The sequence below is a fragment of the Hyalella azteca genome, unplaced genomic scaffold (assembly GCF_000764305.2).
Source record: "Hyalella azteca isolate HAZT.00-mixed unplaced genomic scaffold, Hazt_2.0.2 contig3349, whole genome shotgun sequence".
NCBI lineage: Eukaryota > Metazoa > Arthropoda > Malacostraca > Amphipoda > Hyalellidae > Hyalella > Hyalella azteca.
Window position 1 is genome coordinate 322,248 of NW_025933600.1, and position 26,604 is coordinate 348,851.

General features: G+C 36.6%; 2 protein-coding genes across 5 annotated transcripts in view; one reads left to right on the forward strand and one right to left on the reverse strand.

The window, feature by feature from the left end:
* LOC108667774 (Down syndrome cell adhesion molecule-like protein Dscam2) overlaps positions 1-13,507 on the forward strand; it is a 33,263-nt gene extending 19,756 nt beyond the window's left edge. Inside the window, exons 19-37 of the mRNA XM_047879571.1 lie at positions 240-386; positions 700-878; positions 1,663-1,769; positions 2,154-2,494; positions 3,165-3,308; positions 4,099-4,251; positions 4,728-4,910; positions 5,319-5,545; positions 6,094-6,169; positions 7,095-7,233; positions 7,600-7,730; positions 8,128-8,245; positions 8,496-8,605; positions 9,188-9,382; positions 10,019-10,159; positions 10,803-10,943; positions 11,224-11,349; positions 12,060-12,589; positions 12,807-13,507. Coding sequence (XP_047735527.1) covers positions 240-386; positions 700-878; positions 1,663-1,769; positions 2,154-2,494; positions 3,165-3,308; positions 4,099-4,251; positions 4,728-4,910; positions 5,319-5,545; positions 6,094-6,169; positions 7,095-7,233; positions 7,600-7,730; positions 8,128-8,245; positions 8,496-8,605; positions 9,188-9,382; positions 10,019-10,159; positions 10,803-10,943; positions 11,224-11,349; positions 12,060-12,589; positions 12,807-13,082 — 3,464 coding nt within the window. The 3' untranslated portion in view covers positions 13,083-13,507. The remainder of the gene's footprint in view (positions 1-239; positions 387-699; positions 879-1,662; positions 1,770-2,153; positions 2,495-3,164; positions 3,309-4,098; positions 4,252-4,727; positions 4,911-5,318; positions 5,546-6,093; positions 6,170-7,094; positions 7,234-7,599; positions 7,731-8,127; positions 8,246-8,495; positions 8,606-9,187; positions 9,383-10,018; positions 10,160-10,802; positions 10,944-11,223; positions 11,350-12,059; positions 12,590-12,806) is intronic.
* Positions 13,508-14,674: 1,167 nt separating this feature from the next.
* LOC108667780 (matrix metalloproteinase-2) overlaps positions 14,675-26,604 on the reverse strand; it is a 28,661-nt gene continuing 16,731 nt past the window's right edge. The window contains exons 6-13 of one of the 4 annotated variants that reach the window (XM_018154846.2): positions 26,141-26,289; positions 25,529-25,700; positions 24,711-24,847; positions 24,223-24,363; positions 23,740-23,883; positions 23,225-23,338; positions 22,583-22,658; positions 14,675-15,991 (exon numbers count right to left, since the gene is read on the reverse strand). In XM_018154846.2, coding sequence (XP_018010335.1) covers positions 15,813-15,991; positions 22,583-22,658; positions 23,225-23,338; positions 23,740-23,883; positions 24,223-24,363; positions 24,711-24,847; positions 25,529-25,700; positions 26,141-26,289 — 1,112 coding nt within the window. In that variant the 3' untranslated portion in view covers positions 14,675-15,812. Of the gene's footprint in view, positions 15,992-17,033; positions 18,095-18,663; positions 19,263-21,683; positions 21,784-22,582; positions 22,659-23,224; positions 23,339-23,739; positions 23,884-24,222; positions 24,364-24,710; positions 24,848-25,528; positions 25,701-26,140; positions 26,290-26,604 lie in introns of those variants that run through there. The other 3 variants (XM_018154847.2, XM_018154848.2, XM_018154849.2) reach the window with 3 other exon arrangements.

Genomic DNA, 26,604 nt, shown 5'->3' on the forward strand with positions numbered 1-26,604 from the left:
GCTTAAGTAATTTTCATCATCCAAAGAATTAATAGATTTGATCGGAACATCAATTTTATTTCAATAATGCTCAATTGCATTGAAACCTTTTATTTTGCAATGAAGATAGAATTATTTTCCGTTTTGAAGTTATATATAATAGGCGTTGCTTTACAACGTTACTACGCTATACAGTAATCAGTTCGACCGAAAAAAAATAATATGAATTTAATATACCTCCATGCTCATTGTTATTGCAGACGTGCCGGTGACCCCGTCAGGCGTACGTGTGACGGACGCGACGTCTCGGTCCCTCGTGCTGTGGTGGGACGCTGTCACAGCACCGGTCACGAGCAGTGCTGCTGTGCCTGTCATGTCTTACACTGTCACCATCACTGATAATGACGGTAAACAATTTATTCTCCATCAGCCTTCTTTATTTAAAGGGCAACGAAATATTTCTGAATAAACTGTGGTAGTTTAATAAGTCTTCGTAAAATTTTGTATATCGACTTTTCTTCACTTTATTTCTTCCTCGCCTAATTTTATGTCTCCTCTCAAGTTGTATGTAATTTCGTATCATATATTTTTTGGTTAATAATTTTCTAATATTTGTTCTACGTCCAGAGTATCAGTAGATTTTCATATTATGCAACAGCTGTTAACAAAATCAATTCAAAGCTTTAAAATTCTGCATGCATGGTTACTATTCACTCTCAGGATCGGTGCGGGAAGTTCAGGCTCAAGAAGCCAGGATTCGGCTGGACCATTTGTCGCCAGCCACGGAATACGTGTTGCGGGTCACTGCCGTCAACAGGGTCGGCAAGAGCATCCCTTCTAAAGCCCTTCTCGTCACCACTCTTGAGGAGAAACCTACGGGTTACCCCAGGAACATCCGGGTTAGCAGCTAGAGCTCCTGAAATAATGTTATTTTTCTTCTCATATTAATTTCAATATTTGTAGGGTAAATGGTAAATTTAGGGTAAACTTTTAGGGTAAAAATTGTCGTTTTATAAAATGCGATGTCTTGGTTAACGAAAACGTACTATCGTGAGCTCCAACGCACGAGAACTAGGATGAATAATTCAAGTATACAATTATACGATATGTTTTTACTATATTTCCATATCAAATAATTAAATTCATTCAACTTTCACTTACCAAAGTTCTCACTTGCACACTGAAAGAAATTATGATATAATTTTAAGGTAACAAACATCGAAATTTGATTTTTCGTGCAAAGTTGTTAGCAGTATTGCATACATTGTATTGCATTGTACAGCATACATTGTATGCTGTTAAGTTGATGTCTCCGATGCGCTTGATATGACATCTTGATGAATAATGAAGGTTACACGCACTAATTAACTGTCACTGTTCAATGTCTTTATTCATGTTTTGCAGAATATATTTCTTTCATATTTTACATTCTAAATCAATTATTCTTCTCTGGAAGGACATTGAAATAAAAATTAATGTTTTCGCTACTGAAATGTTATTTTGCTTAGATGTAAATTGGTTTCGTTCCATGAACAAACTTTAATGTCACTAAACTAGAAATCGATATAAAAAAATTCGTTTCTTTTCAATGGATTAATCACATCCCCGACCTTACCCCTGAACTAAGTATGCATATTATTCTTATTTAACCTTTAATGTTAATTAAACTTTTATTATTCGCAGCTCGTGTCGTCAACTTCTAGATCGGTTCGACTGAGTTGGAGTCCTCCGTTCCCCAACGCAAGCCACGGCAGCATCTTAGGGTACCAGCTTGGTTATACCGATAACAGGTTCGTTATGATATTTTATAATAGCTAATTTGAGAATTTACCAATATGAAATGGACGAGTTTTTAATTGTAAATTAAGATGCGTGGCTTTGCATGGATGAATTAATATGTGGGACATCGAAGCCTAGAGCTATGTAGATAATCATGTTGAACAGAATATTTTAAAGAAACTAACAGCGTACACACAAATAATTTTGAGGTGTTTTTGTTTTGAACTATTTGATTGAATTATTAAGATAGATGGATTTGTTAAAGTCGTTTCTTAAGTATTTACTATCGTTTTAACCGTTCACAATTTCGCTATCATGTGTTGAAATACTCATTTGGAAGTGACTCACTGAAAATATACACGTTCTTTGGTAAGTTGTTCATTTTCCTACTGCAGCTTCGCCCAAGACGGCCAAAATCGCCCCTACAATTTCACAGCCATCGACCTTTCTGATTTGACAATCAACAACCAAGGAAATTCAGACGGTTCTTACGCAGCAGTCATGCAATACCAGCCTGATTCGAGCATCTCTTCCTTAGAAACAGGATCCAATAACCTAGAAAACAAATCCTCTAGCCCGGTCGCTAAAATTGTCAACGTCCAGCCAAGCGGAGTGGTTGAGATTTCATTGGAAAGTCTCTCGCCGAACACACGCTATGCGATGCTAGTGCGAGCCTTCAACGCAAAAGGTCTCGGACCGCCCTCACCAGCAGTGACTGTCACTACAGATGAAGATCGTGAGTTGTTGTTGAAATAAAACTAGATGAGTCCATTTTAGCTTTCATTTTAACATGCTAAGCAACTAACCATTACTAACTAACCATAACAATTAACTCGACTTCGTAAGTTTTTTAAACTCGTGTGAAATGTTATTTTATACGAATTGCTCGATCTGGCATGATGCTACAGCAAATAATGTAATAATTATTTAATGAGTCACGAGTTGTTTTATACTATGTATCAGTTCCTTCACTTGGAAATACAATAGACGTGATACAAAACTTAAAACTTTCAGTGATGTTAAATTTTCAGCGATGTCAAAAGTTGCGTTCACACACTTTTTGGTAGGCAGCAAAAACATTCCAGCCATTAGTCTACGGACTCTTTGCCTAACATTCTATTATCATTGATAAAGCTACATCTGATTAGGTTCTGGAAGATTATTTGTTCCCTCCGTTTCTTGGTAATGCGGTGTGAGCTTTCGCGTACGAATACCAATGTTTTGGGAACTGATGTAATAAGTAGTGTAATTTAAAATTTATAATATTTCAAAAATGAAAAAATTTTAAACTATTACTGAACTCAACATGAGACGGACATGCACAGTTTGCAATACAGTTTAAAGAAACTACTGCTTAACAACAGAATATTTAACCTTTCATTTTTTGTAATTTCCTCACGTGCCAGGACCTGATGCCGCACCTTCGGAGGTCAGCTGCACACCCACGACGTCATCGACCCTGACGGTGGCCTGGTCGCAGCCTCCCGCCAGGGGCGCTAACGGCGTCATCACGGGCTACCGCGTGGCCTACGTTAAAGTCCATCGAAAAGGTTAGAATTATGAAGTGTTTACCTGCCGGGTAGTTTACATTAATCCAAGTGAGAAAATAATATACATTGTGCAGGCTTTATTTCAGATCTTGATACTTGAAGTTCCTGGATGTGCAGAGTTCCGTGTAATTTGATCTGCCCGAATCATGAACTTTGACAATTTTCAGGGCTCATTTAATAATCGCCATGACGAGTGGAAATGACAGTCGATCTTAGCTTTAAGTTGTGCACATAAGCATGTACTTTAGAAAAGTTTATAATAAGAGCTTATAATAGAAATTCGATTATTTTTAAATTCACTTTTCTTATATAATTTTATTTCTTCTAGTGAATCTAGAAATTATAGTTGGTACCAATTCCAGTACCAGATGTAGTGGAATTTGAATATTCTGCCCAAAACTTCTGAACCTAAATGACAATTACCAAATTTCATAACCTAGTCTTTTTGGAGCAAATAAAAATGGGATGGTTATAACGTTTGAATCAACTTCTCAACTCAAACGCAAGGATAGTAATAGCTAAAATTATCTTCTACGATACCATTTTAAGGTAAATTGACAAAATTCTCAGGAGGAACAATTTTCTAATGTTTTCATTACGATGAATAATTTTTTTCCAATTGCAGTCTATCATGTTCATGAATAAACACATTTAAATTCCTCCGACCATAAGTCCAGATATGAATTGCGTCAAATGAACGCGTGTAAAAAGACTTAACTCAACTTGCCACCAATTAATCCACACTACATGGCTGATGATTAATTATTAATAACGGTCCTTTCTTTTCCAGAAGCTCGCTGGGGGGAACTGAATGTTCCAGGAAATCGTTCGTTCAAACCAAAGCCTGGACATCGCTTCCTTCCTTCAATGACAAACTGGGATTCTCTCAGTTTTGATTATTTGGCAAACACGGGAACTTTTGTCAATTCACCCATTCCTTATGGTGAGTTTCCTGAAGAGTAAGCAAATGTTGACGTTTGTCTGACAAAATTCTCCCCTCACTCGTACATCAAATAATCCTGGGAATGGAACATGTAATGTTCAGCGAAGTGAAAACATTGCATTCGAAATCTCCTAAAACTCATCATATTTTCATTTTAAACGATTTTTACACCAGTCCCATAATCAGATCAAAAATTCGATCCTACAAGAATGCAATGGATTAATAAATTTATACTTAACTATTAAAAACTGTAACGAAGTAAGTGACGTAAAGCCTATCTTTCGAAATTTTCGAGCAGATATGAACTATTAGTGTAGCTTGGAAAAAAATTGTTTGAAAATTAGTTTATATACAAGCTACTCAAATTAAAAGAATATGTTTGCAAACTCAAATTTTAAAATCTCATCTTTAGAATTTCTCAGACCGCATTACACTTGTTTCAGTCAAAAAATTCTCTCCTGTGCATGTTGTACTAGGCTGGCGCAAGCCAGGCAGCGTAGGTGTGTCGGAGGGCGGCGTGCTTGTCGTAGGTGATGGCACTAGCGCCAGACTCGTGTCGCTCTCCGCCTTCACCAACTACTCGGTGGTGGTGGCAGCTGCCACGAGGGTGGGGGTTGGAGTGCCTTCTGAAGCCCTCGTCTGCACCACCCTGCAAGACGGTGAGCACACAAACTCTACCTATATTTTACCATCCATTTTTTGCGTCACAGAAATTCGCATAATCTTATTACATTCAGGAAGCCAATTGTAATGATAGGGTATTCGGATGACATCGGCCAGTCCTCGCTATATCTGATCATGTATGCTTCGTTAACGAATAGTGAAAACAGACTTCATCAAACTCAAAATGAATTTATTTTGTCTGTTACAGAGTAAGCAAGAATAATAAATTATTCTTGTTAGAGTAGGAAATTTTAATTTTCTTCGACGATCCATATCGCCTCATTGGTTCATGATATCCAAGAATGATTGATTAGACTTACAATTTAGTAAAAATAATCAGTATTTTCACAATGATTTTTAATAATATTAAATGCGATGTATTGATGTTTTTGTGCATGTTCCAGTACCGTCAGCCCCAGAGAGCATAAAGGCTGTAGCTGTGGGCCCTCATAGCGCTATCGTGGCCTGGCGGCCGCCGCTGAGGACCAATGGACTGGTGACCAAATACACCGTCCGCTGGAGGACACCAGCAGATGCTAAGACTTGGCCATCGGACCTCGTTTCTACCAAAGTAGTCGACGGAGAAGAGCGAACAACCACGGTGCATGACTTACCACAAGAAGCTATTGAGGTAAAGTTTACTTTGTTAACTTTCATTGCAATGCAATTTTTAGTTCACTCGGACCAGTAAATTTCGTTCCCTACTTTTGTTATTGTCTCAGTGATGTGTCAATGATAAAGATTACTGCAAGTCGGAGAGCGCGTGTTTTGCCCTAGCTTGTAATAGAATTTGTAAGAAGAACATTGTTCTGACACAAATTTTTCCGAAGAAGAACTATTTGAAATTTTAGATGAATAACTTATTGGTATCACCCTTAGAAGTTAACTTATCGCGACAATATCTTTTAGAAACGGAAATTGTTTTGTGCGTATTCATACTTTATTAATGAAATCAATGTAATCTTTTTTATCTTCCAATTAAGTTTAGCAAGATTAAGCTTAGACTTTTTTGTTAGTAATGTGAAAATTTTCTGTGTTCTCAGCGAAGATTTCAGAAAATTATTGTGATATTATATGTGAACTGAATTTATTAATAGTATTATTACTTTATTTAAAAATTATTATTTATATCGTTTTTAAGCTTCGGTAAATTTATGTTTTGTCTGCATGGGTTTTCAGTTTTGGGTCACAGCTTCCACCGAAGCCGGTCAAGGAGAACGCAGCAACGTTGTTACAGTGCACCCCTCCAATGTTGGTGAGCCCAACCCGTCCAAGATACGATAAAAATGGATTGAAGCTTGCAGTAAAAATCAAGACCGTATTATTAGAATAATGGGAGGGAAAATCATTACGTTTAAGCTCTCAGTAGTTTATTTACTGATTGAATTCGGCGATGGAGAATAGGTGTAGACTGCGGGAGGTGTACAGTGCCTGTTGATATGGACATAGATGTGACTAATAGTGCCACCGATAGTGGAAGATGGTGGAGCTCAAGAATTACTTCTCCTTAGCCGAGACATTGAACATTAGGGGATGTTACTCTTTGTGTAATTGATTTTATATGCAATATTGATTAACATGTACATGTCTAACTCGACTGTTTTGTTTGCTGACAATTGTTTTCCTTCATCTATAATTTTTCCCCTTTCATTAGTAATAATAATATTTTATTTTACGAGTTATAGGTATTACTCTTTGATCCGCTTCTCCACTTATGAAGTCCGTGTTAGTCCTGTTATTGTCTACAACTTTGATCAGAATGAATTATTTGTCAATTCACAAATGACAAATAATTATAATTATTTAATTGAATTTTATGCATTCAAATCCTCCATGTTACAAATTCATCATTCTGAAGCATATCGTTTTAGTGCTTAATGCTATCCCAGAGCGATTGATTAGACTTACAATTAAGTAAAAATAAGTAACTCTTCCCTCACTTTACTTAATAAAGTAAAGTGTGCTGAAAGTAAACTTACTTATTAAAGTAAAGTTTACCCTATGAAAGTTTACTTCCCTCACTTTACTTCCCTCACTTTACTTTCATAACTTTTCCCTCACTTTACTTCCCTCACTTTGCTTTCATAACTCTTCCCTAACTTTACTTCCCTCACTTTACTTCCCTCACTTTACTTCCCTCGCTTTACTTTCATAACTCTTCCCTCACTTGCCCTCCATAGTGAGGGCAGGCGTGTGGTCGGTGGGGGGTCGGGTAAGCGTCGCCTGGAAGACTCCAGTGGAGCTGCCGTGCGCCGCGGTGGGGGATCCTGCCCCCCATGCTCAATGGACCGTGCAAGGCTCCCCCATTCAAGAAACTAGGTGAGTTAATGGCAACCTTGAAGATATTAGATAAAAAACTAACCATAGTGTACCGAAATTCAGAAATAGTTTCTTGGAAAATTGCCATAATACACGTAAATAACATCGAGTTCAAAAACGTTTAAAGGAAAATGTGAAACTTTCCATCTTGTAAATAGTTTATTCTGGAGAAAAACAAAAACATCTAGCATTTATTGGGTGTATTCTTTATGGAGATTTATTGAAAGTATATATGCATTGCATCGTGACACTCCGTGTCGCATTTATTTATTCACCACATGCATAAATAAATATCAAGTTACTCTCACATTCATGCGAATATCACCATGAGACATTCACGTTACTTTCTTGTTATGTCGGCTCCAGCAACATGTGGGTGTCCCGCAACAACTCAGTGCACATCAAGAGTTCAGAGCAGCAGCACAGCGGCCTGTACTCCTGCACAGTCACCAACACGCAGGGCTCTGACAACGTCTCTTACGTCCTCGCTGTGCTCGGTACGTCATCATCCTTATAAGTATATACACTTTAAAGTTTGTCTACTTTATGCGATAATTTTTTCAATGAACAGGTGAAATATATATTTAAAATATATTTCCACTTAATTTATATCTACTATCAGCTATTCAATTTATTAATCTAGAGTAAAATAATTAGGTTGTTCCTGCAACCAGTGTGCTCATTCTGTTCCCATTAGTCACTGATTAAAAATTTACATGTCGTGTTTAGTTATCGCTGCTTGATCGTTTTTATGTAAATCGCTCACCGGATATGCTTTTTAAACAGAAATTTCGAATAATTCTATAATTTTTGTAGCTTCTAATAATTTTGCAATACTTGAAATTCACATCAATTTGCTTTTACAAGATTGTTTTTTATCATAAATTTTTTCAGTTCCTCCCTCAACTCCAACACTTCACGTGACCGAGAGCACGCACTCCTCCGTGCGACTTCAGTGGTCGACTGAGACCGACCCTGCGGTTCCTGTGCTTTATGCTACCCTCAGTTACATGTAAATTTGTTGTCTCATATATGAACTTTATAAATGCCGAGAACGCTACAGTACTACTATTGAAATCGCAATTAATGAACTGAAAAGCTAGTAAATAATTATAAATGTGCACACTATTATCGATATAACTTTTTTTCCTGATTTCTAGTTATATGCTTCTCACTATTATATGATGTATTTCTTTACTTATTATTTTATTTCATTTGATCCCTCATGTTGCATCGCTGTGAGACTATAAATTCTCACGCAGCTCAGCAGGCAAGTCAGTCTCGGAAGAAGTGCGGGGCTGGAATCACGTCGTGGACGGACTGGCGTGTGGGACAGAGTATACGTTCTCCATCACAGCAACAAATGAGATCGGTAAGCAATATGTAGTGTCTTATTCATTGAATGCAATAATATTGTATTAATTCTTATGCTATGTGAGCAATTCATGCATAGATTTATTGTTATAGAAGGCATAAACAACATCTTGTGATGAGGATGGATTTACAAACCCAAACTATACATCCCAATTGGTCAATCGAATTCTAGTAAGCGTTCAGTATGCAGTTAGTTAAAATTAAAGTTAGTTTAGTTAAAATTAAAATAAACAAAACACCTGATATTACAGTATTTATTTTTTGTTTAATTTACAAACAACTCCATGCTTAAATATGCGAGTGTATGATCTCCTGTTGAATTTATTTGCACCGAAGAATCGCAAACATGGAAGTTAGATTAATTTGACACTACCAATACAGCGTATGAACATTTATAACCCCCAATCAGAATTCAACAACATTTAATCAGGACCAATATCGTTCTTAATATTGACAATTCAAAGACTCAACCTGTCGCCATAACCCTCAGTATACATTCATCATTAACTAATTGTTCGTTCAGCAATTGGTTAGAGTTTCTTTTATATGTTTTAAAGGAGTTAGTAATCATACATTACAGGCACAAGCGAGCCCTCCGCAAATGTGACGACTCGTTCTAAAGGCGTGGCGCCCAAAGCCCCGTCAGCGTTCCAGTTCGTGACGAGCAACAGCACCCACGCGACGCTGTACCTCGCTCAGTGGCAGGCGGGTGGCTGCGACATCACCGGCTTCTCGGTCGCCTACAGACGCAGCGCCAGTCAAGGATGGCACGCTGGTATTTAAATTGGATAACAATGGCTTAGACGTTCGATGTATGTGATTAAAATATGTTTTCAAATGAGATACGATAATTTTATAAATGGTAAACATACATGATTTAAATTAACGGATGAAAATATTTATTCAGGGGGTGTTTTTATTTGGCAGATATGTCATAACAATGAAATAAATATAGAAGCCTTGAAAGGAAATGCTCACCCAATAATTTTGAGTTGAATAATATACAAAATGTCCAATAATGAGCAGTTTTATATTATTTAAATTTATTTTAATATACCATCAGTATGATTGGCATTCGTTGTTATTTTTTCAATTATTCCGTTTGGTCTTACTAGGTAGAATGTTGGTATGGATTTCGTACGAACCGTTAAAAGTTAATTTGCCTGATGCCACATTAACAAAAATAAACTCTGTAAATAAATAACTGAATAACCATAATGAATTTTTTGGCGGCCACCCTGCCGTGCTTATTTCAACATTCTGGCAAAATCCGTACGAGTGTATAAGTTAAACGAGATTATGTTAATGCATAATAATTGATTTATTACTAACTGTTTCATTCGTTTTCAATGAGCATTTATCGTGTAAATGCTTTATAAATTTTTTAACAAAATATTATAATTTTTTCCAGTAACTCAATCGATGACCCCAGTGCGCACTTACACGGTGCTCGCGCCAGAGCCTGGAGCCTCTTACCAACTGCAGGTGACAGCGCACAGCCCTGCTGGCGACACAACCGCCCACTATGACGTGCATGGGGCAACTGAGGCCAGTGAGTTGCAGGACTGGGTGATGGCTGGAATATAATTCTTATAGACGAATGTTGTTGGAGAAAAAATATTTATTTCTATTAGTTTACCTATTCAAAAATTCCACCAAAATTGGAGCAACGAGTTGCAGATTTGAAATCCGCTGTTGGTTGCAAAATTTCTGGTCAAATTGGCAAGGTGGCGTAGTGAATAGGAATAACAAGATGGAGAAATGAGTAGCTGGTTCCAAACCCGCAGCTAGCTCTGAAACTTATGCGAAGTCAGGAATCGGCGACAGGCCTACATGGCTCACCTTCAATCGCTATATTATTTTTTTACAACTAATCTAACTGGCTATCGTAGGGGAAAGGATACCGCCACACGTGAACGTGTCACAGAACGCGAGCTTGCTTTTAGTGCAGGCCGATGAGGTGCTCATTGGTTTCAAATTGCCCATTTCGACTCATATTTTCCACTTACATTGATTTATTTTTGTGCAGAATCAATCTTTTATGAGATTATAATCACTATAATTCCTGGCCGCTCCATATTTTATGCTTTGGAAAGCTTTACGTCCCTTAATGGTGCTTACGTCTCTTTTCAATAATGCTAAGCTATATGCAGCAGGTAACATACAATTATTCAAATCACGGTTGCACTTCACAGGTGCGTTACCGACGCTAGGCAGCCGTTACGGCGACGTCGAGGGGACGTCGTGGACGGATCCTCGCCTGGCCGTGCCCGTCACGGTCAGCGTAACGGCCGTACTCATGATTATCGCGGCCGTCATCGCTTGTTCCTATCGCAGTCAGTTTATCGCAATTCAATGAAGATAGTTTTGTTTATTTAGGAAAAAATTTAGTGCATATTGATGTTTATTTTGTCTGATAAAATGTGTTAGTTTGAACATTCGGCATCATTTAGTAATCGCTTCAGGTATTTCTGCTATTAAACAGGTCAATTTGCTAATTAATTGTCAACATGATTAACGTAAATCAAATCAAATATTTTTTAAGTAATGGTTTTAATCCAACTGATATTCCATGTTTAATAAAATAATAGATCAAACATGTATTCAAATTTTCAGAACGCGTTCATTCATCAAGCAACGACGAAGGCTCTGTGAAGGAATCGACGTTCAAGAAAAGTCCCGCAGATCACGCCGCGTATCCTGCCGCGTTCCAAGACTACAACGTGCATCGCTTTGGTCCTGGTGCGTGTCCTGTAACTGCCTCGTTAGGCCAATCAAGCAATATTTTATTGGAATTTATTTATATAACTTAGTGTGCGGCATGTGGTAAGAATCTTCTATAGAATACCAAAGATAAGCGGCCTGCGAGTTTGGAGAAATGGATAGGCCTTCCAATACGTACCGGGTTCAGAGCCGCTTGGTAATGTTCGTGACCAGCGATATTTCAGAAACCGATATGTATCGCCATCATTAAAGAGGCAACGTGAACTGAATCTTTTGCAGCCGATAGGAGAGCAATTGAGACATTAGAACGATATTCGAAGCATAAAATAAAGTATAGTTTAGCATAAATATTTTGTGAACGCAACGCGATTATTATTATAATAGTAATGACGTTGAGATTATAATAGTAATCGCGTTAATTTGATTACCTATAGGTAATCAAATTAAACATGAGTTTTAAAAGTAGGCAATGGTGCCAATGGATCAATTAAAAAATATTTTGAAACATAATCTCAAAAATGAGGGTTAAATATTTAATATTTTCTGCATTTTCATAGCCCAAAAAATCGACGTAGGTAAATGTAACATATAAGTCAGATAAAAAGATACAAAAAAGATTTGTAGTCGGGCAACATGTAGTTGGAAAAATTACAGGCGGAATCGAAAACAATGTAACTTATGAAATATTCAGTGCATGGAACGAATCAACTAACCTTGCTGCGTTCCAGGCCAGCTGGACGAGAAGACGCCCAAGATCTACCACTACGCGACACTGCACAAGACTGAACCCCTGAGGGCTGCTCAGGGACCCACCGCAGTGCCGTCGTTCCCTGACAAACATGTCACTTACCAAGCCATGTCCTCGAACATCGATAATCCTCTACTTCACTCCTCCTTCTTCCGTGACATGGATAATGGCACTGGTGGGGATCCAAGAAGAGATCCCGATCGCCTGATGCGTGGTGAACGCAGATCAGATTCGTTTAAACACAACGATGGCTTTGACCGACGGGGTCAGGTTGGCCGATATGACCACAGGGATCATCTAAGTGATCCTCGTAACAGTGTAAATAATCTACCAGCAGATCATGATATCGGATCTGCTAGAGGTGTGATGCCTTCTTCGTATAGCGGAGGCGGAATGCCACAAACGCTCAAGAGGCAAAACTTCGTGAGCGTGGCTGAGGAGTCGGAGCAGGAGAGCTATGCGTCTTTGGTATATGCCGCTCCTTCGCTCAATAACGTCGATGGCTCCATCGTGAGTTATTCAAGATGAAAATTATTAGCTTTAATTTCTTAACGATTTTGTAACCAATTTCGAATTTCCAAGTATGTACAAGTACTGTCGAACATAATGCTAATATTCAGCCCTCAGCGGATGAATGTCGTGACAGAGTGTCTTAACGAGATTGCTATACCATCCATTTCTCGTTTAATTTCTCATAATGTTCATCACAATTCGTTGTGTTTTGCAGACTACGGACGAATGCTACGGAGAGCTCAGGGGAAGCTCGGCATCCGAGAAAGACTACGGAACTGCGAACTTCTCGGCCGGACCCAACAGCGGGGACGGTAAGTTACCGCAACCTTCTGCTGCTGCTCCTCGTGTCAGCCAACAAGGACTAAGGCACAAGCCGCACTGCAAGAAACCTGACGGCGTCAAGCAGGGTAACAAAATAAAGCTCAAACCCCTTTTGGGGAAGAGAAAGCAAACTAATGAACGTTCCGACAGCCTTGGTCAATATTTGTGATTTAATTTTCGAATCGGTCTGCAAAATCTTTAGTTGAAAGTTACTGAATTGGAGAACGGTATAATTTCAACACTGTGATTGTGAAAGGAACGTTTATTGCTATCCTCAAAAGATGGATTTTGTCCGTCGTATTCTCATATGTCAGAACGAAGTGTGAGCTCATTTAATAACAATGTCTCTTGCCGTAACTTGTTTGCACAACTCCAAGTTAAATAAGATTGTAAGCTCTCACATTTTCAATTCACCTTCCTTGTAATAAGTTTTAGGTACCATTTGAAGTTGTAGTTCAATCTGAACAAAAATTATGTTGTCCCCTTTAAAATCATTTCGCTCACTTATTGGTACATATCATTATCGATTAAAAACTATTAGAAATACCGGGATAATATATAACTATATTGCGAACTGTATATTAGGGATTTTGTTTGTAGCAAAATGAAATGAAATATTATGACACAAGGATTTTATTTTGATTAGACCTTATCATGTATTGGCTCCATATTTTGTACTATGTACAATGTTTATACAGGAGTACCTGTCTCATAAATAGGTATAATACTGACTTGAACAAACAGGCAGTTACGCTTGAGACGCTTAAAAGTAAACCATTTGTGCTTAATTTTTTTCCATCTATAGTCACATTAACATTGTAGAAAACAAAATGTAGAAAACAAAAAAAAAAGAATCCTCCAATTCGAATGCAAGTGAAAACATCCGGTGAATCACGTATACTGTTTCTGGTCTCAGCAATTGCAATTCTTACAACTTGGAGACGGAGGAACTCGATCCTAAACGGATTGCAAACGTTACTGAATATTCCATTACAATATAATCATTTAGACACATATCATTGACATAGAGAATGATGGAGTGAGATGGCATTCCAAAGATTAAATATCGAAATGGAGTATTTTTATCAGGTGAATATTTTCTAGTCGATATTCAAGGCAAGAAACAATGTCTGCATTTATTTACATCTATAGGAAAAGTTTCAAGAAAACGATGCACATTAAGAATGTGAAACAACTCGTATTAAATATGAATTACATCAAACGGTCGATAATACCACGAGGAAATAATGGTATGGCAAAATTTATACAAATAAGTTTCTCGTCATAATGCCCACTGGTTCCCAAAGAATGAGCAGGGGTGCCGAGGGTAAATACTCATGCACAGTAATACAGTCATTCATCATAACATTAGAGTCATAGCTTAAATACTATTAAGGTAAATTATAACTATGATTTGCATGGCTTCTGTGTCAGGGTTATCATAAATGACAATGTTTTTCAGAGATAATTCCGTGAATACGAGGTTGAGATATGAGGCTCATAGAAAAACACGTTCATGCAAGGTTTCTTAAATAGCTTTCTGCGTTTCACTTGGCAGTAAAATTCGTCTCATTTCTAAGTTACTGAACGAATCTCCGTGGTAGTATCAAAGCATGTGTCGTACCGAAATCGCGGAATTGCCGATTTTATAAAATTGGCAGCCAGTTTGCCGAATCTGTAAATCAGCATTTCTACAATATACTATAGGAATCTGGGGTTAGGTCAGTCAGTCATGTGTTTTTAATATATATAAAGTAATATGACAGAACTTGACCTAACCTTTTCTAACTCTAACTGTCGATTTATGTTCAAACTCTAACATCCGATTTTCTGAATGAGCAACGAAATGCTGCTTCTACAAATTCGGCAAACTGGCTGCCATTTCCATAGAATCGTCAATTCCGCGATTTCGGCACGACACATGCAATAATCAGTGACCATCGCGCTAAAATACTTAGTTACTTAGTTTTAGCATTAATAAATATCGTAAATCCTTCGCAGAAGTTTCTCCTGACGAAACTATTGAATACATTTTAATTCGGTTGAGCGTCTAATCAAAGTGTAGCATGCTATCAATGGACATACTGAGAGATCGTAGCTGGCTTAAGTTCTAAGGTCAACAAATAAGTTGTCTCCAACAACAGAAAATACGTAAAAAAAGTTTCCTAATCTTGGAGACAATATGAGGTTATATTGTATGAAGTAAATGATCAATCTACGGAAAAAAGGATGATGAAAGGACTACGTCACAAACTTTTGCTTCGGCACACATGTTATGATCAAAGAAAATAGCGCAACTATCACTTCTAGATGAGGTCATAAAATTTACTATATTTTGTGTGAGGGAAACAATGCGAAGCTTTACGAATAATGGATGGGCTCTGATCAATAATGATGGGCAGTCTCAAGTATCACAAGAAAACATGTCCCTATGTGTCACTCTCTTCCAGCTATACAAAACGCATACAATTTCCTACGATAAGACAAAGTCACGAGTGAAATCAAGATAACTGAACGGATACGTTCGAGCACGAAATTGTGGTTTCATACTTGAAATTAGCATATTCAAACGTTTTCATTTAAATAAATTATAATTGCATTTCATGAGGTGCGCTTAAGAACAAAACAAAACCTTTTATTCACACTTGAAACATCATTGTCATAAATTGCGACACAAAACTGAGGCTCAAAGTTCAACCATAGCATTTTTAGACCTGATATGAAAAACAAATTTCATCTCTGACATGACGTGTAATTACTACAGAACCGGATTCCAGTTCTGGACAGGAAGATTTGTTTACAACAAAAATGTGGTTCATTATTGCAAAGTAGTTTTCAACCTTGAAATAAAATGTTTCCAACCCATGATTCCGAACAATATAAATTAGCAGGAAAACTTCTAAATCAGTCTTCGCAGGAAAATAGGCAGTATAATTGTGATGATGGATGTGAAGGCCGTGGCGGCAGAGTTCTCAGCCACACTCGCCTGCTGCTGCGCCTGCTGGTGGAGTTCGTCTCGCGCATGAGGGTTGCCGACTGCCAACCAGTTCTGCAGGCGAGGGTTCGACGCAGCGCCGTCTGAGTACAGAACAAAAATATTCAATGAAGTTGCAGGCTTGCTCGGGTGGTGAATTTTCGTTTTTCACCTCTTGACTAATGAAATTGATCATCATGGAAATTATTTCAAATTTCTAGTCCTAAGTGCCTTTTGAATTAAGTACGAAAAATCAAATTTTACTTCAAATTTATTTAAACTAAAAACTAAAATTCTGAAAAACTTGCTCGAAATTTTAATCAAATGTCGATGTAGAACGAAGGGAATCCTTCATGAGCAGTGAATATAAATGAACGTGTCACTTAAACGTTTGAATAACCGGACAGACAACAGCGAGGATACCCAGAATGTAATGTAATCACAATAGCTGTTCATTCATTGTAATGTTCAATCACAATCGCTTTTTTGCGCTTTAAGATCAAATAAAATTACATCGTTTCCAATTTTATTAAACTACTGTCTGGTATCAATTCAGGTCGATTATAAACTTGTGTGAAGGCAATGAGTTATAGTTTAGAATGATTTTTGTTATCAATTAACTACTTAGCATAAAAATCACTGATTTAAATCAGCACAATCAATTTTTTATGATAAGCAGTATCAAAGCCAGTGTTAGTGAAGCACCCACCATAAGCAACCACAGTTTACCATTAGAAAAAATAAAAAATTTTGAAGTAAAAAGTAGTCAATGTACCTGTGATTTTCGTTAATATTAATGAAAGATTTGACATATTCGAATGATGAATTTTTCATTAAAACCTTCATTCAACTAAAACCAGAAACGCTCTTGCACATCTGCTCGCTTCTGCAGCTCCTAATTAACTGAACACAAATGGTGCAATGTCGCTCGAGTTGCAATATACCTGAACATGATACGTTTCAAAGCGCTTACTATATTTACTTAGGGTAAAAAAACAAATTTGTTTGTAAACTTTTATTACAAAAAATAAGGCGAGAACATCGTCAAAATGATCATTATTTGTGAATTTATGCAACAACTCATGCCCAATAATTTAGCTTAAATTCAAACAATTTGCGCTATATGACGAACATTCAAATGAAATAATTGTGCATGCTTAATTAACAATACAAAATAGAAATAATTTTGCATTATGTCTTAAGAATCTGCATCACACAATGCCATACAGGAATGCAGAAAATATAATGCAAATAACTAGAGCGTACTAAAGCTGAATTAGTTTCATGAACCTGTCGAAATGAATAATTTCTGAATTCGTGTACTGTGAACACGTATCAATGTATACAAACGACCAATATGAATAAATATTTATAAATTCGCATTTCACGCAACAGCACCGAATTTTGCTCATTATCTAATGAAACGAAGTAGTCGTACGTGAACATATTTTTCCTATGTAACAGTAATAAAATATTTCAATTCAAAATCTTTTTCGATCGGTCCTTATTGAATTGTATTGCACTTGATTAAATATTGTCTCAAAAGAACTAATCTTAAATTTTGTGTCGATGGATGTTTTATAAAATATAAATAATAACATATATGAAGAAATAGGAACATGCGGATTGATATTCTTGTTTCTTTTGACTGACAATAGTTAGCTCTTTGGTTTAGTTATCCATTAGTCTATTATTCATTTACCGTCGTCAATGCTATTCGTACCTGGTGGTCAGTCACGGAAGGGTTAACGGTAACTCAAGAGTGATTAAGATCTCTCGAGTTCGCCTGGAAAACAGGGGATCCATCATCTATATATAACCGGGTAAATTTCCATTATAAGCCACTAATTTAGCCTTAAAACTATTAAAACAAAAACTTCGCCATCGATCAAGAGCTCTGAAATTTTTGATCTAATACAATGCTTATGTTACCGATACAAAATATAATTTAATATATTAATATAATTTAATCTAATGATTGAATTATATTATTCAAACCAATAAATTATAGAGCATTCATTGACACAAAAAGCGTTGAAAATTTCTTTTTAAATATAGATGGTACCTACACAATTTAAAACATAAATTTTTTTAAATTCTTCCTATTGAGAGTCTAAACAGGTTGGCATTTTTTCAACGACGGCATAGATTGGTCGTCCTTCACGTGAATATTGAGAAGCCGGAGAATAGAGAATCTGAGGCAGCGGCTGAAAAGTCAACGAAACAGAAATAAGAATCGTGGATGCCGATTAAAAGTCTATAAAATTCAAGTCTGCCAAAATAAATACAATATCCCAACACGAGCTTTAAAAATTACGAGACAGGCTCAGTAAAAAATAGAATAACTTATTGATTCATCCAAAATCAAACGCGTCTTTTCGTTACCCAAGAGAATTGTTCTCCAGTATATAAAAATCATAATAATTTTAAAATATTAATAACAAATAATAAAGATCTTTGGTGAGAATCTTATCGGATCATTACTCTAGAAAAGCTACATTACAAAATACATTAACGAATTAAACTTCTCAACAATTTTACGATATACAGCCAAAGAACAAAATAAATCATACAAAAGCATTCAAAATTTCTTGTATCATTGACGCAAGTTTTATTTCAGAGTACGGAGACGAATTTTTGGTCAATTGAACTTAAGAAATGGCAAGACAGGACGCATAAGCCAGTGCAGCTGCCAGTAAATGGTTAAGACAGGACGNTGGACTTTCTCTCTTGCCGTACAATGCCTGAGATGTGTATAAGAGACAGAGACAGGACGCATAAGTCAGTACAGCTGCCAGTAAATGGCATGACAGGACGCATAAGCCAGTGCAGCTGCCAGTAAATGGTTAAGACAGGACGCATAAGCCAGTGCAGCTGCCAGTAAATGCAAATAGCTGAAATAGCTGATACAATTGTTCCGTTAACAGTTTTGGTAGCAAATAAATAGAGCTAATGGTAGCAGCAAAACAAACATGAAGCTTAAAAAACTTGTAAATAAACACAAAATAAATTCATGAAACGAAGCAGCAAACTAACCGTAACAATTGATGCGAAAATTTCTATTCTTTCGGCTTCCGAATTGATCCCCATTACAATCTATACGAATACGTTTCCCCCACAGCTCGCACTCGCCCAATGGAAGTTTCTAATAATATGTATTAATGATATGCCTCCATATTATTAATACATTGCTCTCTAGGTATAGTAATTTGAAGGTCATCAGATTAATTAATTATTTGGTTACGGGTTAAATGACAATAAAGACGTAATGTCTATGAATAAGGAGAAGAATGACTGACATCAGAAACCCTGGCCACGTTTGACGTTATTCTCATCCGGATCTCCGTAGAAAGCGTAGCAGTGAAGACCATAAACCTTTGTGCCCAGTAAAAGAAGGAGACATGCAATGAGAAATATATCATTCCTCATTAAATTATTTGATTGATTAGTAAAGAGGTCAAATTATTCGTAAGTTGGTCAAAGGCTCGAACATTATGAATAACCAAGGATAATTGATTAACATTCAATAATTGAGTGAACGGTTCCGATGTTCCCGTTTATGAAATATTTCACACGAAGAATCTAAGCTTTAAAATAACTACGTACTCATATGTTTTTATTCATGTGTAACAGAATAAATTTACGATATTTTATGAGAAATTATTTCTTAATAATACCAAGATTGTATTTGAGATCATGATTAAAATGCCTCAGCGAATGATTGAATTCAAAATTATATCTACAAATTCACTTCATTTATTTCAGTCATAAACTAAAAAATTCTTCTAGAGACAGAATTGTATGCCACCTTCTATGACATGCAATTATTTACAGAGCGATTAACGCTTGGTGGACCAACTACAACAGGCAATGTACAGAACACAAATGAATTGCGGGCAACTCTACAGATAAACATGCAGAGCCTCAGTTATTTACAATGTTAGTTACATCAATGCTACGGAATATGTGCACAATGTGTCTCTTCCATCAACAATTTCGCAGAAACGCTTTATTTTGTCATATAATCGCAAAACTGATGGAAAATGCCTACTGCGATCACACACGCCGGTCGAGAGTAATCAACGCTCGGTGTAAGGACTAATACATAATTTAAATTCAGAACATTGTTCCGAAACAGTTGTGTGTGAAAATGTGTTAACCCAATTTGACGATGTGATTTGATTAGGGAAAAAAATTGAACACAATTTCGCACTCAAATGGAGAATGAAGAAAAATATGCAAAAGATACAATAACACTTCCTTAAAAATTCTGAACTCATCTGTTGTCTGTCAGAGCTTGTAAGGAAATAATAGTGCCTAAACGTGCAAATAGTTCCATGTATACAACACTTCGAGTTGATTATTTGATAACTTAAATGAAGCGATCAATTTGAGATAAATAATTAAATTAATGAATTTAATGAGACGAAATGTTATTTCGATTCTTCAATTTTTTTGGATAAATATTATTATTTTAATGCCATAAAAATTATTAACATAATAATATTGTAAATTAGGATAAATATTATTTATCCATAATTTTTAATAAATATTGAACTGTATTGATTATTTATTAATATTATATTATGATGATTTAAGTATTAATTTTTCCAAACAAATATTGAATGTTATTTATAAACATCTATACAAGAAAATTTTATATATTGTCTGTTCCAAATTGTCATTCATTTCAAATTAATCAAATTTCTTGACGTTCTTGATGTTATCCAATTTATTTAAAATTTATTGGCGATTTCATTTGAAATCATTGTAAGGACACGCAAGATCGAAATAATTCACCGAGAAAATACCATCATTGCGACATGGTTCAGCGGTGATAAAAAGAAATTCTGAACTTTAATTCAGTGCCGAATCACGCATTCAAACAAACACTATTCGGACAATGTAAAAAACGCCACAATGACGCCGATCAAATAATATTGACTGAATTCCGACTGAGTGACCACCGAACTTATAAATAATATCAGTACAGCGTATATTTTTTGCAGAAATTTAACAATAAGCGATGTCGCGATGGAAACATTTTTTATCTTAGAGCACGTCACATGAATTGAATGTGCTGCTCGGATAAAATGAATTCATTACATTCATTTAAAGAGAATTGTATTTCTTAATGCTATCCAATTCATTTAAAATAAATACGCGATTTCATTTGAAATCATTGTAAGGAAAAGAATAATCGATCACTAAGCGTGGTGAGAAACTTGTGCACAAATTTGCTACTATAGCGACAAGACACGCAAGATCCAAATAATTCAACGGGAAAATATCATCGTTGCGTCATGGTTCGGCGGTTATAAACAATAAATTCTGGACTTTAATTCAGTGCCGGAGAATGATATCAATACAACGCATATTTATTGCCGAAAATTAACAATAAGCGATAGCGCAAAAATAAATTATTTATGTTAGAATACGTCGCATGTATTGAATGTGCAGATCGGATTTTATACATGTAAACAATCTCTAAATTATTCAAATAAACTGCTGACCATGATGACAGTTGAGGCTCAGTTTGGGTATGAAAGTAATATATTTTTGACGTATGAACGGCATGCATCACAATTCCTTTTGCATAGTAACAAACGTAAGGAGCGAACAACTGCTTGGATATAAGTCGTACTCAAAATATTCAGTCAAATTTGGAAATTTTCAAGACAATAATCACGGTTTGAGTCGTAACAGAACATCAAAACACTGCATTTAGAAAGCCCTAGGAACTATTGCTAAATAATCTTGAATTAATCGCGGAGTATTTCTAATTTATTCTGAACTCCATTCGCATTGAATGCATATATTGTCAAAAAAAGACGGTTGCATATTCGAATCAAAAAGAAAGTTGCAATAGCTTACGAACCGCTTTCCTCAGTGAGCTCTTTGTAGAAAGGAAGAAAGGAGAAAGTTTGTTAGTGAAGAGGAAGGAAGCAGTAATTAAAATTTACACCATTCGAGACGATTTGTGAGAGTTCATTTATTCGAAAGTTTTGAAAATTATTAAAAATACGATATTGAAACAGCAGTTAGTTGATAAAATAATTAAGTTAGAAATTCGACATAGCGTCCGAGTTTCGAGAACTCGATCAAAATTTAATTAGGAGACAGACGATTATTTATGAAAAATTAATACAAACACAATTTTTCGGAAAGAAATTTGTAAACACTGAATAATAAAATATCGAAGGAAACTTCACATGAATTGAATTCAACAGCTCACGAAATTCGTCCGTTCACATGATAATTTCAAACATAACAATGGCAGGCTAAAGGCAAACACTAATTTATAAGCGAAAAACTAGTTCAGTATTAAATTTAACAAATTACCTTAGGTTGCATGAATCAAATTTACTGAATGTAAGCAGCATAAAATAAAATATTGAGAAGCAAGGAAGGGTCAACTTGAACGACAGTTACAAATGAGGGTAATATTCAATCGCCGAAGATCATGCTAATCAATACAAATCATTAAATTATATGTTAATTCACCATAAAGAAGGCAGTAACAGGGACCAATTTATAGTATGTTAGTTAAAAAAATGCTACAAAGGACATAATCAGTATGCGAACAAAATAGTCACAGAATATATGTATTAATCTACTTGTGTACTCTAATTGGCATTCATGCCATTAGAAAATTGTAAGTGGAAGTAAAACAAGAGGAGATTTTTGAGACTCACCGGCGTCGAAATTGTCTTCGCGGACGTCGTAGTCGGATGGAGAAATCTCATCTGTTCTCCGGTTGGACAGAAGAGTCTGTAAAACAAACAAGAAATGCCAATATTATAAGAGGTTATCATGAAACTGATTAAGATAGTTACAAAGCATGCATTGCCTCAAGTCACATCAAGTCACACAAATGCAAGACAAATCTGGATAAGTCAAGAAGAAATTTAAAATATAACTAAAATGGTTAATTCAACATAAAAATTTACAAAACAGAAGACCTGCGACGCAATGAAACAAACTGAAAAACACATGGATAATTATTGATATAGAGATCTAACAAGTTAAAGAACTACTAATAAAATATTTTTGCAGCACGGTTGAGATTAACGATCTTTACGTTACCCGGTGGCAAATTTAAATGGAAGGTTTAGGAAGCTAGAAAGCATTGAGGACGTGAGACGAATTAAAATCATCAAAGCTATCAGTTCATAAACGAATACAACCTGGTGAAGGACCGATCATTGTATGGTACGAACCATCGCGAATCATTATGCATGTAAGTGGAGCGAAAAACTTAACCACCACAAGAGGGTTCCACTCACCTGAGAACCAGATGTCTCGCAGCCGAACCACCACAAGACGGTTCAACGTACCTGAGAACCCGATGTCTCGCAGCCGAACCACCAGTAGCCGGCGGGCCGAGGGAAGGGAGGGTCGGCGGTGTCGATACGGAAGGTGCGGTCGTTGAACCTCCAGTACATGCCATCCTAAAAAAAAACTCTTATAATTATGTTAATGACAAGGAAAAAAAGTTATTGTAAAAATAAATCATTTGTATTTATTGCAAATTTTAATATATACGATGATTTGTGTGTTCCAGAAATATACCACATGGCACCATATACTATGATTTTATTATAACGCCAAAGTAATTAATTCTAGGATAACTCATTTGACATGCAAATAAACTTTCATACCATTAAACAACCCCACCAGCCATCTATATCTCCTGTAATTCATTTAATCATTCACTGTAATTGTTAAAAATATACATAAATGGTATGAATGGTTCGCAATAAAATAGTTCGCAATAAACAGAATAAATGGTTCGCAATAAACAGAATAAATGGTTCGCAATAAAGAGAATAAAATACTATGTCTGCTTCACCTTGAAGAAGTAAGTGAAGCCGTTGCTGTACTGTAGGGCAGCGTCGATGTTGTTGGGGATGCCCTCCCAGTTGCTCACGTCTTTGGGGTACTTGGCCCCCACCGGGGGACGCGCCGTGGGCTCGAATCGCCAGTACTTGTCGTTCTGAGAGGCAAAAATGTCCAAATGTTATTAAAATATTAACATTTATACTAAAAGACTCCACGAACCGAAATCGCTTCCCTATAATATTGAAGCCTTATACATCGAACTTAAGAAGTAAATTTTGATGAAGGATATTTAAATTTCAGAATATGAGAAATATTTTAATACTTCTTCAACTGTACGCATTCAAAATTAATGCCAGGAGTACAATCAATGTAATGAGTAGAGAAGCCAACACATAAAAACTAATATAGCTACATTTTTCTAGGTCACACGGATACATGAAATTAACTAAAACAAATCTAAATTTAGTTATGTTAAAAAATACTTGTCGCTCACCTTGAAGAAGTAAATTTTTCCGTTCCCTGACCAGACAAAAGCGGAGTCTACGTTATCTGGGATCCCAGCGAAGCCCTTCGAGATTGGCTTGGGGTAGCCGGGGTCCATGGTCATGTTGCTGAACCGCCAATACTCCGAGCCCTGAGGGGGAATACCGTGCAAATAACGTGATTCTTCTTCGTCTGATTTCGGTAGATTATGTTCTGACATGTTTATGTCGGAAAATTAGGAAAGGACATTTTACAAGTTTCTGAAGTCGTTTTTGAAATCAATAATAGACAATTTTTATCACAATAAAACGTGTTTTGATGAGAGGCTTTCACGAAGTTTCGTTTCCATGTTACCAAATTTATAATTTAACCTCTGATTAATTATTTATACTAAGCTAACTCAAGTACCGGTTGAAAATGGTAATGTCTTAAATCAGAACGTCGGTAATTAATCACTGAGAGAAATATAGAAGTTCAATGACGTGGAATAGCTGGTACCTTCAGGAAGTAGGTCTTGCCGTTGGACCAGGTGAAGGCAGCGTCAAGGTTCCCAGGCAAACCACCCCAATCTGCAGTGGTGGATCTAGGATAGCCAGGGGCGGTGGATGAATCCGTCAGCAGCCAGTACTGTGAGCCTAGAGAACAAGTCATCATCACTTTCGTGCAGTTATTTATTTCGCGAGTAGAACTCTTGTAGTCCTTCCAGTTTTCATTTCGATCTTAAGTCACAATAACGGCTCGATAAAATGAAATTATCAACACACATTACCCTCTCTTTCTTCAAACACATTCAAATACAACTTGAATCCACCCAAATAATAAAAAACTTCGTGAGAAATCTCATACGCAATTTATACAGTTTAACTATAAATTTAGTAAGTACAACGCAAGTTCTAAGAATTTCACGCGGCTCCTCGAGAAGGTTCAGAATATTTTCGATTTGCGTTTTCATCCGAATTCTCTATCTGTGGCAGCAGCATTTCGCAAATACTTTCTAGGAAACATGAATTAACTTGTCAGCCAGACAGTTGTGAGTTTCTAGTTTAACATTTCTGATAGTTCCGAGTCCACCTTCAAACGTGACAATGATAAAGTAAAATCCTGTTTCCCATTCATAATAATACTGCACGAACAAATAAAATTTTGAATGCGTTCAGATGTGCCGTACTGTCTAATAACTTGCATTTCTCTTCTTGTATCACGCCACTGAGTTGGCCCAAAGCTTAGGCCAATCTTTTCGCTGCGAATAGAAAGATTTTAATCTTAATTAATCTTAATAAGATTAAGATTGTAAGATTTTAATCATAAAAACGTACCCTTGAAGACGTAGGTGTTCTTGTCGGCCATGGTGACGATGGTGTCGACGGAGGCGTCGCTGCAGAGCACCCCAGCGGTGCCTGCCCCGGTGCTGGGGCGTCGGGTGGTGGCGGCGGTGGGCACGCGGCTTGGTGTTGACTGAGATGGACTTTCTCTCTTGCCGTACAATGCCTGAACGATAAATTACTTTGAATAAATTCAATTATCGTACAAATTACTTTGAATAAAATTCAATTACTGTACAAATTTCTTTCACTAAAATTCAATTACCGTACAAATTACTATGAATAAAATTCAATTACCGTACAAATTACTTTCAATAAAATTTAATTACCCATAATATAGAGATTCTGAATGGAGATGCACTGATGTATTATGAAATGGAAAAGCACCATACTATCCGATATGAACCTTTATTTTTAAAATTCATCAATGAGCTTGAAGGTGGTCATTATACAATCATTAACTGAATAGTCATCATGTAAAGCACCATGCAAAATATTTTCTTCAAAGGATTTTAAATGATTATAAAGTGGATTTCAGAAAGTTTCTGATGTAATATGCATTTCTAATTCTTTTAGATGGTCTTGGCAGCTCTGTGCAGGAATTACCTGGATCGCCCGAGTGTCATCATCGTCAAGCTCGAAGTTCCTCTCGTAACCTCTGTAGAAGGGCGCCATGAGCGCAGACCGAACGTCCGAGTGCGACAGACCGAGTGAGTGCCCGAACTCGTGCGCCGCCACTTGAAACAGGTTAGTGCCTAGGAGGACAGGGAGAGTTGCAGGTTAGTGCCTAGGAGGACAGGGAGAGTTGCAGGTTAGTGCCTAGGAGGACAGGGAGAGTTGCAGGTTAGTGCCTGGGAGGACAGGGAGAGTTGCAGGTTAGTGCCTGGGAGGACAGGGAGAGTTGCAGGTTAGTGCCTGAAGGAACTGAATGAGTTACAGTTTTGAGCCTCTGAGATAGGGTCGATGTTATGTGTTGGCCGAGCTAGGTGACATTAAACTTGCAAATTAGGATCGGAACGGCAAGAAGCAGAATTGCAGTTTATATGACTTTAAGGGGTTGGATTTCAGTC